The sequence below is a fragment of the Silurus aristotelis genome (genome assembly GCF_946808225.1).
Source record: "Silurus aristotelis genome assembly, chromosome: 5".
In the NCBI taxonomy this organism is placed as follows: domain Eukaryota; kingdom Metazoa; phylum Chordata; class Actinopteri; order Siluriformes; family Siluridae; genus Silurus; species Silurus aristotelis.
In genome coordinates this window covers 3,948,989-3,965,717 of record NC_139578.1, presented here as the reverse complement: position 1 = coordinate 3,965,717, position 16,729 = coordinate 3,948,989, and the positions used below count along the sequence as shown (strand labels likewise).

The following is a 16,729-nucleotide window of genomic DNA, read 5'->3' as shown; positions in this document are numbered from 1 at the left end:
TGAACACCTGATCCAAAGAACAACTTTCCATATCCACCTCCAGTATTCACACAGCTTTACACTACATAACATTAAGTCTACAGCGAATACCAATTATCACCATCCTGGATGTCTACATTTAAACTAATATAACTTTTCTAAGCATCAATACCCTGTTCTAAAGCTATATTCAATTAAGAGCACCCATTATTCAGCCTTTCAAAAAAGAAAATTCAAATATTTAGCGTTACCTGATAATACTGTGACTTTGTTGCTTTTCCAAATATCACTTTCTGTCCTGAACCTTTCACACTTAGTTATACTTCTGCACAAAAACATGCTTCCCACCAAGATGTATAACGTTTCAGAAACATGAAGCATTTTGTTGCAAGGTTTTGGTTGATTGGGTTGATTGGACGATTGGGGATATTGGGGATATTGAATTGCTAAATAATTTACTAGGCAACCATTAACAAAATTATGTTGACAGACTGGTTTAAAAAAGATCTAAGGCTGTTAATATAGCTCGCTTTTAACATTGGCCACACATAAAAATGGCTCTAACTGGAACCAACACTAGTGATATATTTATTGTCATATAAAGTAAGTTCAAAGTAATAAACATTAAAATTGAAATCGAAAATTGCACTGTATATAACTGTATAATTTTGCATTTATACATTTTTTGTATACATTTGTCCTCTCTAACTAGATTTAAACAGTGACCATAGCTGGTAATTCAGTATTAAAAATGATACTTACTCGTTTCAACGATTAACTTTGTAGCAGTGCCAAAGAACAGCTTATAAGTACCAGTTCCAGCAGTCACACAGTATAAAAGCCAGCAACAAAAAACCTCGTGTTGTGAATCATACAAAGTTGCTGTACAAATTACAAGCTATTCATTCATTGAAATTTATTTAATGCGTCTGAATATATTCTATGAAAATTGTGTATTAACATATATTTAATATCAAGATCCTATATTTATTAACCAGTGGTCAACTGGTCACTTCAATTGAACTAGTTTAAAAGTGTTCAAACTGAGCTGAAAGGGTCGAAACCAACAATTTCGAAACTAGCAACTTTTAAATCATAACAACTTGGACTTAATGTGTATATAGAAAGTTTAAGGTTGAAAAGCTTGATGGTTCTGATAAATATTCAATATATTATTATACTGATTACTCAGTCAAACAAGTCAGATTTATTTTTGATCCACTGAATTATGTTTAAAATAATAATACTTAGTTTTAAGTATTACATTGAACTTACTGTATTCACTTCCAGCTAGAATTAAAAAAAATCAACTGTGGGAGTTATTTCAGTATTAAATCTATACAGAGTGCGGAAATGTTGCATGCTATTTACTTACTTGTTTCAATGATTAACTTTGTTGCAGTGCCAAAGATGAGTTTAAAACCTCCACCTCCAGTAGTCACACAGTATGAAAGCCAGCAACAAAAAAACCTCAAGCATTGCGAATTACATTGTTATAGTTACGTGTGCAAAATTGCACTATTAATTAGTTTAAAACTGCTTCCAAATTTACAATAAAAGAATATATTGGAAAACATATTCTATTTCATCTTGAGCTCATATCATTATTATCCTGGTTAACTAGTAACTTTAGTCAAAATTGTTAAAATCAATACCTTAAAAACTTGCACATTTTAAATCATACCAACTTGGGACTAATGTGTACGTGAAAAGTTCAGGACTGAAAAGCTCAGTAGTTCCAATAAATAACCAGGATATTATGCTACTGATTGATTCATCATACTGAATAGAGTTATATTTGAAAAACTGAACTGTGTTAATACATATTTTACATTGCTAAATGTTTATTTCCAATAAATAACCAGAATTTTTCTACTGACTGAAACTCATACTAACGAGGAGGTTCATTTTTGAAGAAATGCCTTATGTTCATAGTGAGTTTTCGGTGTATAAATGCTTAGTTCCAAATATTCTAATTAATAATTTCCTGTAGGAATTAACAAATTACTATAGGAGTTCATTCAGTATTGAATCTATACTGACTACAGTGATGCTAAACAAATATCACTTACTTGTTTCAACGATTAACTGTATTGCAGTGCCAAAGAAGAGCTTGTAAGCCCCAGTTCCAGCATTCACACAGTATTAAAGCCAGCAACAAGAAGCCATATATTTTGCATCATACATAGTGGTTGATTAATGTAAAAATAATGAGGTTTTTGTTCATTTCATACTATTTAGTTCTGATAAGTATATCAAACTGGTTACATGCTTAGTTCCAAGTTGAATATACGCTTACAGTATTAATTTGTATTCCTTTTCAGCTAGAATTAAATAATAAATCTATGATTTAATTCAGTATTAACTCTATACCGACTGACGTAATACAATGCAATTCAAATTACTTACTTGTTTCAATTGTTAACTTTGTTGCAGTCGCAAAGATTAGCTTATAACCTCCACCTCCACCAGTCACACAGTAGAAATGCCAGCAACAATAAATCTTGTGAATCCTGAATTACACTTTAGTGTACAAAATGTAGCTATTAACTTATTTTAAGTTATTTCCAGATTCTAAATATATACTACAAAAACATTATTGGTAAAATTTGTATGTTTGATATTCAGTGCATAAAATTATTATCATAGTTAACTGATTAATTAGAGTAAACTGGATACTTTCATTGGACAGGTTTCTTGAGTTAAAAGCAAAGTAATTTTTAAATCCTACCATCTTGGGACTAATGAGTATGTGGAAAGTTTGTGATTAAAAAGCATAATGTTTCCGATAAACCAGAATTACATTTCACTGAGTAGATTAATATTTGAGTTATGTTCATAAATTCAAAAAAATTTCTTAGCTCCAAGTATTATTATTAAATGTACGCTTACAGTATATATATGTGTTTCCTTCCAGATAGAATTGAGCAATGACTATAAGAGTTAATTTAACATTAAACCTATACTAACTGCAATGATGTTAAACAAACATTACTTACTTGTTTTAATGGTTAACTTTGTTGCAGTGCCAAAGATGAGTTTATAAGCTCCATTCGCACAGTGTAAAAGCCAGCAACAAGAAGCCTTACCGGTTGCACCATGTGTTCTTCAAATCAAGCCATTGATCGATTTATTTTATACTTGGAACAATATAATTCCAAAAGGTGTATTGGCAAAGTTTCATATAAAGTTATACAGTTAAAATTTCATTCAAGTTAAAGAGTTATTATCCTGGTTAACCTGTTAGTTAAACTTTGAAGACAGACCTCAAGAGCTTAAAAATAAGCAACTTGTAAGTCATGCTAACTTATGACTAAGGAATAAGTGGAAGGTTCAGGAATAATTGATTAGCATATTAACTAAATAGTTGGAGTTATAGTTATATATAACATATATCTGGAATAAGGTGGTCTATAGAAACTGTTTTGTAGTTATACAACCCGATTCAGTTTCTTACTTACTTCTTTCAACAGTCAATTGGATTCCTGAGCCAAAGTAGACTTTCCATCCTACACCCTCAGACACACAGTGTTCTCACTCTAATCAATAAGTATACAGATATTGTATGGTTCCCATTACAATTTCTAGATGTGTTTAACTTAAATTTTTGTCAAACAAAAATCATCTATTTTCTATTGGACGAATATCTAACAAGTGTTCTCCTATTGGGTTAAATTCTGTGACATTACTTCAAAAAATGATCATAGAACATGCATTAAGCAAAAGACCATATCAATTACCAGTATGACATTCATGTCTAACTAAAGGAATATACTGTTTATATCTGATTTATTTTTATGTGTTTGGAATGAATGTATTGGAGTTTACTATTGTAAATATTCAGTAATATTGAAGCTTTATTGTAAAATACCCTTTTTCTTTTCTAGAACAAACCCAATTCATTCAATAACACTACAGTGGTAAAATAAAATACACAACGGGAATCAAATGAGTAGAAAATCTTGTAAAAGCTTAATGGGATATATAACGCATTATACTCACTGTAATTTATTATCAATTCAATGCCAGAACCAAAGATCAACTTTCCAAATCCAGCTCCACTATACACACAGTCTTGAACTACATAACGTTAAGTCTACAGCGAAATGAGCAAAATAAGGGCAAAATACTACCCATTCCATTACACCATTGATTTTACACTTTTAATTAAGAATAATTATGTATCCTCATTATATAATTTTATACAAAACTTTTAAATATTATCGTCTTGGGATTTATGTATATATGTTGAAAGGTCAGGATTGAAAAACCAGAATACCAGGATATTATTGTACGGAATTCAACATTAAATGTATTAATTTACTTACTATTTTCAATGATTAAATTTGTTCCTGTGGCAAAGATGATCTTATTCCTTCCAGCTCCAGTATTCACACAGTATAAAAGCCAACAACAAAAATGCTTTGTGCATTGTGTTTTCCACAATACAAACTCAAACAATAATTTGAAGTAAAACTATTTAATACTTCCGTATATTATTGCACAGATTGAAATAATAAGCTAAATATTGAAATATTTAGATTCAGTTGTATCTGCTTGTTAACTATTATTTGTTTTATAATACATTTTTTACACCGGCCGGCTAGTACAAAATATAAATACAATTCACATAAATTTTTTTTGTTGTTGTTGCACACTTACTTTTTTCTACAGTGAGCTTGATTCCTGAGCCGAAATACAGTTTCCAGTTTCCACTTCCAGTCACACAGTGAATTAGCCCTGATCAATAATTCTAGCTTTTTTTCATTGTACTGAATTGTTTATTGATTTAATTTCAGTATATTTGAAATAGTTTGTATATAGTGGCTATAGTAGAATCTCAAAATGTTAAATATAAATTAAATATAACAAAATACTTTCCATAAATAGTGAATTCTGGATACTATTCAATGTATATATAGTAAATATAAATCAAAAAAATAAAAGTCTTGTGGATGTTTAAGGTTCCTAGATTTAGGGTTTAATAAATTTTACCTACTGTAGGTTGAAGAAAGGTCATTGCTAAGCTCAATTTTACTTTAATTCCACATTTTTTATTTTTTTATTTTGACCTGTCATATAGCACGTTACATACTTCAAAATTCTTTAATTATGTAATATATTACAAATGAAGCATTTACTCACTAGAATTGAGTATCAATTTTATAGCTGATCCAAAGATCAACTTTCCATATCCGCTTTGAGCATTCACACAGTAAGAAATTGCATGACACTAAATGAACAGCATATTAAATAAGAGCAAAATTACCACCTACTTCAATCAATTCCAAAAAAAAGTTACTAAGTATGATGATACTTTGCATAGTGTGTCTATTTGAAGTCAAATTACTTTCTTTGTGACATCTAGAAGTTTTTTCTTCTTATTTTCAGTGGACACATTATTATCACTACAGCATTGGTAAGCACTGAACAGAAAAGTCAATATAAGCCATTTTATATACTATGTCAAAATATTATTACTGTATATGACATAATAGACTAAATATGAAATAATGCTTGATTCTACTAAGTTTTGTTCCAGTACCAAAAATAAGTTTGTCAGTCAAACAAAATGAACAACAATATCAAATATTCCAATGAAATAAGTAAGTAAACATAATGTGATCACTTACTTGTCTCAATGACCAACTTTGTGCCTTTACCAAAGATGAGCTTATAGCCACTTGTATCAGTCACACATTATTTAACTAGGTAACAAAAAGCCTCTACTTCAACAGTTGGGTTGCCATATTATTGTTTCAGTCTAAGTTGAAAATATAGGTTATAAATGAATTTACGAGTACACCCAGATTTATATACAAGTATCTCATGTATACAATTAAGAAGTTCAAGGGTTTATTGCCTTGTCACATATCTCACTCAACTAACAGTCAATAACAAATAATGTATTCACTTACTTGTCTCAATGGTCAGCTTTGTGCCTTTACCAAAGATGAGCTTATACATTCCAGATGAATCAGTCACACAGTACGTAATCAGCTAACAAAAATCCTCTAGAACAGTTGCCTTATTGCCAGTGTTACATCTGAGATTATAATTTTATGCAGTTGTATTCTGTTTAGATCAAAATGATCCTAAACTGACTGCCCCAATCAAAATGCTATTAAAATTCAACTATCACACTTTTCTCCAGCATCTCCATAAATCAGTTTCCCAAAATTCATACTTTTCTCAGAAATGTATACAAATTTGTGAACGCTACATAAATATAACATAAACTGATGTCTATACTCATAGGAACATACATTCTGACGGCTTTTATACAGTTGTAGGAATCAAATCATATCACCGCAAGAAACACGTCTTACGTTTTTAGAGCAAATACTTACTTGTTTCAACAATCAGGTTGATTGCTGAGCCAAAATAGAGTTTGGCAACCCCAGTGCCAGTCACACACTGTACTATCACTGAGCAATAACTTTGCATTGTTGTTGCAAACTATATACTGATATCCTTAATGGAATTTGGTCTATTTTAAATACATTGAACAAAGTTAATTATCAGTCTATCAAGTAATAAGTAAAACGGCATGGCTGAATTTTGCTGTTTATTACAATCTCATTCAGGCAAGTGAAAGGATCAATGTTTCTTACAATGAAATTTTGCTTAGTTCAAATTGGGTTTGTATAAAATGTATATAAATATAATGTATGTAAATAATATATAATTGGGTTCATTTGCTGTAAATTGGATGAAAAAAAAACTTATATAAGTGGTGTAAATGGTGGTGAATTCAGAATTTTCTTTACAGTATTTCACAAGAAAAACCAAATTGTACTGTATTTATTAAATTGTATTTATACTATATTGTAGACATTATATTTGAAATTTGTAAGATGTTTTAGCAACAAGTGAAAATCAATTTTGAAAATACTTTACTTTTGAAAAAAAAAATCAAATGGAAGAAAAATATATATATATATTTGTTGTAATTTTACTCAAATCCAAAGAGTTAATTTCGTTCACATGCTGTGCAACTGCATATTTTAACTAACTTTAACTTTAATTTTAATCTAACCATGCAATCTGTAAAGTAAATTACAAAGTGTACAAAACGTACATTACTACAAACACTTACTTGAATGTACCAGCAGGTTTATGCCTTTGCCGAAGGTCAGTTTTCCAACAGTTTTAGACACACACTGCTAAACCTCATTACAATTTCCCAAAAGTCATATATATGCAATTGGCTGTTCTTGAATCAAGTACTTTAAGTACTACACCCTCTAAAATGTAGCCTTTTTTGCTTTTAATAATCTTAACCAAAAAACAACATTTATGAGCTTGAAGTCCAGGACCAAAAACATCGTTCAATATTTACAGTTAAGGGATCATAGTACATATGAGATACTATATTGCGACTTGAAATCAACATAAAAAAGGAATAGAAACACTCGCCTTGATCTACTACAAGTCGTGTTCCAGTGCCGAAGATAATCCTGGTACCACCAGTATTCACACAGACTTATAGTCTATAGCAAATACACCATACGTACTGTACCATACCTATACCTATACCTCATGCAGAAATGTAACCTAGAATTTATATGCATTTCTTTACTATTTTATAGATTTCTAAAACAACAACAACAACAAAAGTTTTAAGGTAAATTTCTGGCAAAGTAAACTATATTGGTTTGCCTTGTGATTCATTCACCACCATTAGGACCAATTATATAAGATTAGGACCTTTTTATTTGTTTAAAATGATAGCACTTACTTTTTTCTACAATCAGTTTCATTCCAGAGCCAAAGTAGATTCTGTTGTTTCCATTCACACACTGTTCTTTCTCTTATCAATAACTCCTTTAGTAAACATATGTTTAATATTTCAAGCTTAATAATTAATAATCTCTATATATTACAATAAATCTTACTCGAAAATAGAGTCAATCATTCGCTATGAGTTTGTGTAATAAATGTAATGAAATTCCTATAATACACAAGACAGAAAACACTTACTTGACTCTACTAGCAGTTGTACGGCTTTCCCAAAGATAATTTTCTGTGTGTTAGTATTCACACACCGATACAGGTCACTACAATTTCTCTAGCATCCATTGTGTACAGCAGAATACAGTTTTCTTAAATACTCTAAGCATGACACGAATCGTGCGTAAATGTATACTAGCATTTAAACACATTTCTTTGAAATCGTAAAGATTTTTTAAACTACACATAAATTGTTATTTAATAACTGTATTTGTGATTACAAACTACCGCAATAAAGCCGGTTTTATACTGTAAAATACAGCATCATATAACAGGCAAATTATGCAAATAATATAGAATTGGGGTTTTTTTTCGACCCCACTTACTTTTTTCCACAATCAAAATCGTTCTTGAACCAAAGTAGATTCTGTTGTTTCCAGTCACACACTGTTCTTTCTCTTATCAATAACTGTCTATTAGTAAATCAATATATATTACAATTAGTTTTACTCTAGGCTTTGAGTGTAAAAATACTGGATAGAAATCATTCTATTAGCAATATCACTATCACAATCACTAAATAATAAGATCAAGCAGAATACAAAATTATTTTTTCTTATTGAACAATCAAGTATTTTTTTCTACTAATAAATTTGGGAATAAATTTGTCTGAAAGCTTTTTTGTAGCAATAAAATATATTACAAATATACAGTACATTTAGCATCATAGATAAGTCCTTAATGGTTTATCCCTTTAAGTTTATTTCTAACAAGCAAGCCAGTGACAATGGCAGGGAAAAAACTCACTAAAACTCACACAAATGGATGAGAACCCATCCTCATCCATTTGAATACAAATCTGTTCATGGCGATTGCAGCCCTGAGCTTTCGTAGCAAACTTTTTATAATGATTACAGTCCAAAAAACACAATTTTTACCCTTTTAATATGTTTAATATGAAAGATTACTGATAACCCACCTGATTGCACTGTCAGTTTTGTGCCTTGTCCAAATATCACTTTGTTTCCAACTCCGCTTTGAGTCACACAGTATTTTATGGCTTGACAAATACTTATAGAGATAATTATGTCTATATTAAAAAGATCTTTTGCTGGCTTCTTGATATTAAACCTTCAGACTTATGTATATATTATAGCAAAACTACAGAAACAATGCATATCTGAATTCGGTTATATTTTTGGTGTATATATTTCCAACATTTTCAATTTAAGCTTTTCTACCGTATGGATACAACTTGTAAGGGATTCGGGGTTTTTTTTTGTTTGTTTGTTTTTATGTAAAATTGTTTATTATTGTCAAAGAAACTGAAGAAATTCTATGTATTTCAAAGCATCAAATGTGAACAATACATTATTATGATCAATGATTTATCATGCGCTACGAGTTCATGTACCGAATGTAAAGATATTTGTATAATACAGAAGACAGAAAACACTTACTCGACTCTATCTGCAGTTTTACGGATTTGCCAAAGATCATTTTCTGTGCATTAGCATCCACACACTGCTACAGGTCAGTACAATTTCCCTTGCATTCAGCATATACAATAGACTACAGTTTTGTTAAATACTTGTGCAGAAATATAACTTAGCATTTACACACATTTCTTTCAATATGAAAGATTTTTCAAAACTACACATAAAATACGCAATCAGTTCATTTAAAAGCATTGAATGAACTGTATTTGTGATTAAATTCCACTGTAATAAATCCATCCTGTTGAATAGTACATCATATACTATTGTGAAGGCAAAATACGCAAATAATATATGGATTTCTTAGACAAAACTTACGTTTTTCCACAATTAAACTCATTCCTGAGCCAAAGTAGATCCTGTTGTTTCTAGACACACACTGTTCTGTCCCCTATCAATAACTTCTAATCAATCTAGATCTAGATATTTGTATTACATTAAATTTTACTGAAGCATGAAGAACTGTGAAATTGAAATTAATAAAGAAAGTATTACATATAAATCTTTAGTACTGTATGTAATAAGGAAAAACATATTATAATGGCTTGGCAATATTATATTAATATTTTAGGACCTTAGAATTTATATTCAGGAATTACATTTATGATGTGTATTACAAAATTATATGTCATACTAAGCTTAATTTTTTTTTTTTAATACATTTTTGTATTGTAACATTTTTACTTTACTTTACTACAGATTTTTGTTTTTTGTTTTATAGAACTAAATGATTTTGTAATATTCTAGGCAGTTCTACTTAGGAGGTTCCAAATTAAATTCAGATTTTTGGATTTATAGCTATAGTAAATTTTACATATCGTAGAATATTGCATAATGTGAACTTACTTGATTGTACCAGCACTTTTATTTCTTTGCCAAAGGTAATTTTTCCTCCATAGCCAGTAGACACACACTGCTACACCTCATAACATTTTCTCTATAGTCCTTAATGTACATTGTATGTAAAAAAAAAAAAACCTGACCTTAACTTTAACACTAATTTCACAATCAGCAGTGGCTTATACACTATTTTATACTTCACTTTCAAATATATTTAAAACTGTTTATTTGTATTCTTTTTTATTACAGTACTGGCAACCTTTTTTTCTTGTATCAATAATTTCACACAATATATTCAATAGAGTGTTTTGTTTTTAGATATATCCTGTATAAAAAAAAAAAACAAGCATATTTTCTAGGTTTATTATATAATTTGTGATTCTAGGATTATATAAACCAACAAAAGACGAGCAGCATAAAAAAAAAGCTAAAAATGTATCCTACAATATGTACAGATTTCATTACTAAAATACCCCTTACTTAATTTGTAACCTCAGGTAATATGACCATCCTGAATAATTATACATTCCGAACAATATAAGACGACTAATATGTTTTAAAATATGACTTTTTTTCATACTTGCCTGATTCTACTATTAGTTGTATTCCAGTGCCAAAGATCACCTTGTTTACATTCACACACACTTACATTCTATAGCAATTACTTAAGTATGTTGCCTCATGTATCTAGCTTACACGATTGGAATTTTCTTGAATTCTTCAGAAATCATAAGCAGAAAACACTAAATAAAAATGAATCCAATCGATAATTTTCAAATGGCCAAAATTGCTAGTCTGGATAACATACAATATGCATGGAACAATTGATAAAAACATTTCAACCTGTCATATTGTCACACCAAACAAATGTCACACTTTGTATAGAAATCCATGTAATCATTAAAACACAATGTAGAAAATTTCAAAAAAAGTTTTATGCCTTTGCCAAATATGAGTTTTCCTCCAAAATTGTTAGTCACACACTGCTACAGTCTATAACATTTTCTCTATGGCCACCACTGTATAAGCATTCAAACACAATTCTTTCACTGGTTTTGTAACTAATTGCCTCAGGCACAATCGTTGTGTTGCATCATATTCATATCATGTATAAAACTTAGCTTACTGTTCATTTATAAACTCTTTTAATTAAGCAAATATGGAATTATTCACCACTTCAACAAAGACTATTCAATATACTAAACATTTCACTTACTTTTTTCTACAACCAATTTGGTTCCTGAGCCAAAGTAGATTTTGTCACTTCCAGAATAAGTCACACATTGTTCGATCCCTTATCACTAACTCTTCATTAATGGTAGGGATGATGGTTAAGTATTCCTTTTCACAATTTCACTAATATTCAACCTACATGTATATAATGAGTTTGCATGTTCTCCAAATACAACAACAAACTTATGAAGTTAAGCGTAACATAGATACGTGTATTGCATTACATTGATACATTGATATTTTTTATCCTACCTGAATTCACTGTAAGTGTAGTGCCTTCTGCAAATATGACTTTATATCCTGCTGTATTCGCAGACACACAGCTTTTTATTGCTTGACAAATACATAGGCTTGTTCTGCCTTCAGCTGTAAATAACTTTAAAATGCAATGTTAACTATTGGATTATTCGAGATTTGCACCGCATTTTACCTCAGTTTACCTAAATTTACGAAAGGCATTCATTTTTATGAGTCATCATCAGATGTACCAACTATTGAATAGTAATTAGTGGTCACAATTTTTTTCTACTTTTGAAACTATTTTTTTGCTTTAGTGAATTCATCAATAAATGAATGATAGCACCATGATAAATCGTCAAGATGCATTTTTCAGTTGCACTTACGTTTTTCTACAACAAGCTTTGTTCCAGTGCCAAAGTAGAGTCTGTCACCTCCAGAATAAGTCACACACTGTTCAACCCTTTATCAATAACTCGATATTAATTCATTCATCTATGCCAAAGGTGCCCAAACTTTTTCCAATGAAGAGCCAAAAATCTTAATTGAGGGCCATTGGCTAACTATTGCATTGTACTAAACATTATATTAAAATTAAAGTTATTTAAAGTTATCATTTCATAATATTTAAAATGAATAAATAAAAAGACATTACTTTGTAATCTGTTTCACTAATGCAGTTTTATTTTTTAAGTTTAGTGCAACTTATAGTACAATGAGAGAATTTCAGCTTTGTTGGACAATAAAAAAAACATGAAGCTGGTACTTATTTTTTTTTGTTTTCCGAATTGGCTTTTTTCAACATTCCTTAGATTTGAAATTTGAATGCAAAAATGAATTCTACAGTAAAAATGTATATAGTTTAGTATATTACAGTATAGTATAGTATAGTAAAGTATAGTATAGTATAGTATATACATTACTACCTAAATACATCACACAACCAACAATTTGCTCATCTGAAATATTAAAATATAAGATTATTCATGCCTCACCTGAATTTACACTTAGCTTCATGCCCTCTGCAAATATTATTTTGAATTGACCTGTCCCTTGAGTCACACAGTTTGTTATGGCTTGACAAATACATGTGCATGTGCACACTGTGTATACTTAAATATCACTATATATACACCCCTAAGATGCATTCCTTCTGTAATAAATAACCCAAATAAGTATAAATATACATTACAGACTGATTCGATTTTTTTAAGGAATTTTACTTCTATGACATTATGTGCTTCTGCTCACAATTAATTTATTGTTCGGAATCGTAAAGCAATTTATATACGAAATAATTTGAATGAACACTTACTTGACTCTACTATCAGCTTTATGCCTTTGCCGAAGGTTAGTTTTCCAAAGCTATCAGACACACACTGCTACACCTCACAGCATTTTCTCTATTCCTTCTAGCCTCTTTGTAGTAATATCAAACTAATAATGAGTATCATGCATGAATTATTATGTACCATATACAATACAGATAATCAGATTCATAAAAAGTTTTGGCACCCAAGACAAACCTTTCTCCTTCTTGAAATATTTTGCACTTAACTACTACCTTGACCATCTCAGTATTTCAGAATATTGCCAAGCAAAAACATTTTAAACAAATTCAAAACTTGCCTGATTCAACTATAAGTTGTATTCCAGCTCCAAAGAACAGCTTGTTTGCATTCACACACACTTACACTCTATAGCGGATACCTATGCAGTTCTTATAGCAAAATATATCTAGCATAACCAAATGTTATAACCAAAAAAAAAACATGAAATATGAGTAGACAATGGAATAGAAATGTCACTGGTTCTACTCATGTTCCAGGACTACAGTTTATACTGGTATTATCCGGTATATCAAATACACAGTCCAAAAACACACCAGATTTCACTGAAAGGTAATTCATCATAAATCTACCATTATTAAAATCCCACTGGCTTCTCACACAAATATTTGTTGTCCAGAAAACACTTACTTGAGTGTACCAGCAGTTTGGTGCCTTTTCCAAAGATCAGTTTTCCTCCAAAGTTATTATCCACACAATGCTACACCTCATTACATTATCTCTTTAACCTCCAATGTATTTCATACATTGAAGGAAATGAAGCCTAGGATTTAAACCCATTTTTTCAGACCATATAGGTGGTAAAAGTGAGTTTTGTCAAAGAGCCAAAGCAGATTGTACGCAAATTGCACTGAATTTAGTTAGAAAATCTACAGTTGAATCATTAGTGAATTTCACTGCAATATTACATTACAGCTTTGGGATACATCATGAGCTAAAAATGTATGCGTAAATTTTGTATAGAACACAAATTAAGCAGGGTATATTGTTACATGTTTTATATATTTTTTGTTCTATTATATTTACTATATTTCATATTCGCATAGACATGTGTACTTCATTTTATATGAATTATATTTATACAATTCATGTACCTTGAAAAGGTACTTTTGAAGTTACTAAAGTTATAAGTTACTAAATAATTACTTCTAAAAAACTATGAAACTATGTTCATACTTATTTCAATAAAGTTATACCTGGCAATGAACTGAAAGATGAAAGATAAATGTGTTAGTTTGTTTTATATACTTACTAGAATGAATTCTTAATTCGGTGCCTGACCCAAAGACTAACTTTTGAAATCCACCTCCAGTATACACACAATGGAAAGTTACATAACACTAACTCGATATAGTAAAACGAAAGCTTAATAATTATCCAGCATGTACAATTTAAAATTTTCAATTACAATGACAATGAATTTTCAAAAAATTCATCTATTGAATGTAATAAAATGCATGTATTTCATTATATACTACTAAAAATGAAATGTAAAAACCTTTACTTTAAAAACACTTACTTGACTGCACTAGTAGTTTTGTGCTTTTCCCCATGATTAGTTTTTCATAGTTATACACACAATGCTACACTGCATTACAGTTTCTCTATAGCTTCCAATGTATGCAATGAACTGTTTTGTCTTAGTTCATTAAATATCATTTGATCGAATATACCCTTAATGTTTGTATTTTGCTTATATATTTTATGATAATCCTGTAGGTTTGAAGGCAACCATTCGAAGTGAACTGAATACTATGTTTTGGTACTTTGCGTAATGGGAAACTTTTATTAAATATAGTTGGATCTGAGTAACACTTACTTGTTTGTACAACCAGTTGCGTTCCCGAGCCAAAGTAGATTTTGTTGTTTCCAGAATAAGTCACACACTGATCTGTCCCTAATCATAAACTCTCCATTCATCTATCATGGATAGATTACTTTAAATTTTAACTGCAAAGTAGATACCAGAAATGTATACTAAAATGGATTGAGGGTATTTTTTATAAACATTAATTTTTGCATATTTTTTTAGAAATGAACGAATAGAAGAAATAAAGACTTGACTATTTACACTGCAAATATGGAAGATTACAATTAATTTATACTGTAAAGATCTTTGTAATCTTTTTTTTTTTTTTTAAACTGCACTTACTTTTGATTATGATCAGGTTAATTCCCGAACCAAAGTAGATTCTGTTTCCATACACACACTGTTCTGTCCCTTATCAATAACTTTCCTAGATATCTATATCACATTCAATCATTCTGTAAGTATTAGCTATATAGTGAAATGTGTATTGATTAGACATTATAGATTTACATATTTTTTGTAAAATGGTGTTATACAACAAATTTGTAAGATTATTCGCGTCTTACCTGATTGGACGGTAAGTTTTATGCCTTCTGTGAATATTAATTTGTACTGTGCTGCACCTCCAGACACACAGTTCGTTATGGCATGACAAATACATGACGTGTGTATTCTGCCTTAAAGCATGTCAAAAATGTTTAAATATGCCTGTATGCTTGCTTACCATTAGCGTATTTTTTAAATTCCAATATATAAAAATTCCTTAAAATTCATTCAAATATAAAATATAGCTTTTGTATGTTCACACACTATGACAATTCAGGTAGGAATAAAAAAATTATTAAAGTATTTAATTACCTGATTCTACTTGCAGCTTTATGCCTTTGCCGAAGGTGAGTTTTCCGAAGTTATTAGACGCACACTGCTACACCTTATAGCATTTTCTCTATGATGTCTACGATAGATTGTTTTCTCTCCAAAATAAGGTGATGTACAGTGTATACACATTCTAGATTGTTGCCTCTTTGTGACTACAACACTCCAATCATTTAAAACCAGCACGCAAACACTACAGACAAGCCTGTATTCTTTGATATTTACATTTTACAGTGTTCCAGAATACTCAAATACTCTTTAAACACCATTTTTTTTATACCAAAACATCTGCAAAATTTTCCAAATCAACCATAAGCAGAATATCTACTATAAGTTGTTCTCAGGTAAAAGTACTGTACATCTTAAATAGAGTTTATACACCTGTAATTAAAATTCTACACAAAAGTATAGGAAAAAATTCATATAAACACTACTATAAGTTGTGTTCCAGTACTAAAGACAAGCCTGGTGGTGCCAAAAGACTCAGACTTACAATCTATATCAAATACACCGTGTCCAATGAAAGAAATGTTTGAATTCCACTAAAATTTCGCACCTTGTGTGCTGAATTGTACCAAATGTACAAAATTCCTCAAGTCCAGCAAACACTTACTTGACTGGATGAACAGACTTGTGCCTTTGCCCAAGATCAGTTTTCCTGTGTTTTGATTCACACATCGCTCCATCTCATTACATTTTCTCTATAGACGCCAGTGTACTCATACAAAATAAGTAACTTTTTAAAAGTAACTAAGTAAATGCAAAAAAATAAATAAAAATGGGTAACTTTTTTTTTTACTGACTGGAATTTACATTAGCATTTACACACTAAGACACTCAGTACAGTAAATGAATAAGGAATGTAAAGTATAAAGCCTAATATCTACTTATACAGTATTTATATATAATATATTGTATATATAAAGTAAGCAGTATATATAAAGCACTTACTTGAT

At 30.0% G+C, this 16,729-nt stretch overlaps 1 protein-coding gene across 1 annotated transcript in view; it reads right to left on the bottom strand.

Moving 5' to 3' along the window:
- LOC310726377 (uncharacterized protein) overlaps positions 1 to 16,474 on the bottom strand; it is a 46,840-nt gene extending 30,366 nt beyond the window's left edge. Inside the window, exon 1 of the mRNA XM_083541898.1 lies at positions 16,387 to 16,474. Within this exon, the coding sequence (XP_083398024.1) occupies positions 16,387 to 16,459 (73 nt within the window). The 5' untranslated portion in view covers positions 16,460 to 16,474. The remainder of the gene's footprint in view (positions 1 to 16,386) is intronic.
- Between the last annotated feature and the right edge of the window lie 255 nt (positions 16,475 to 16,729).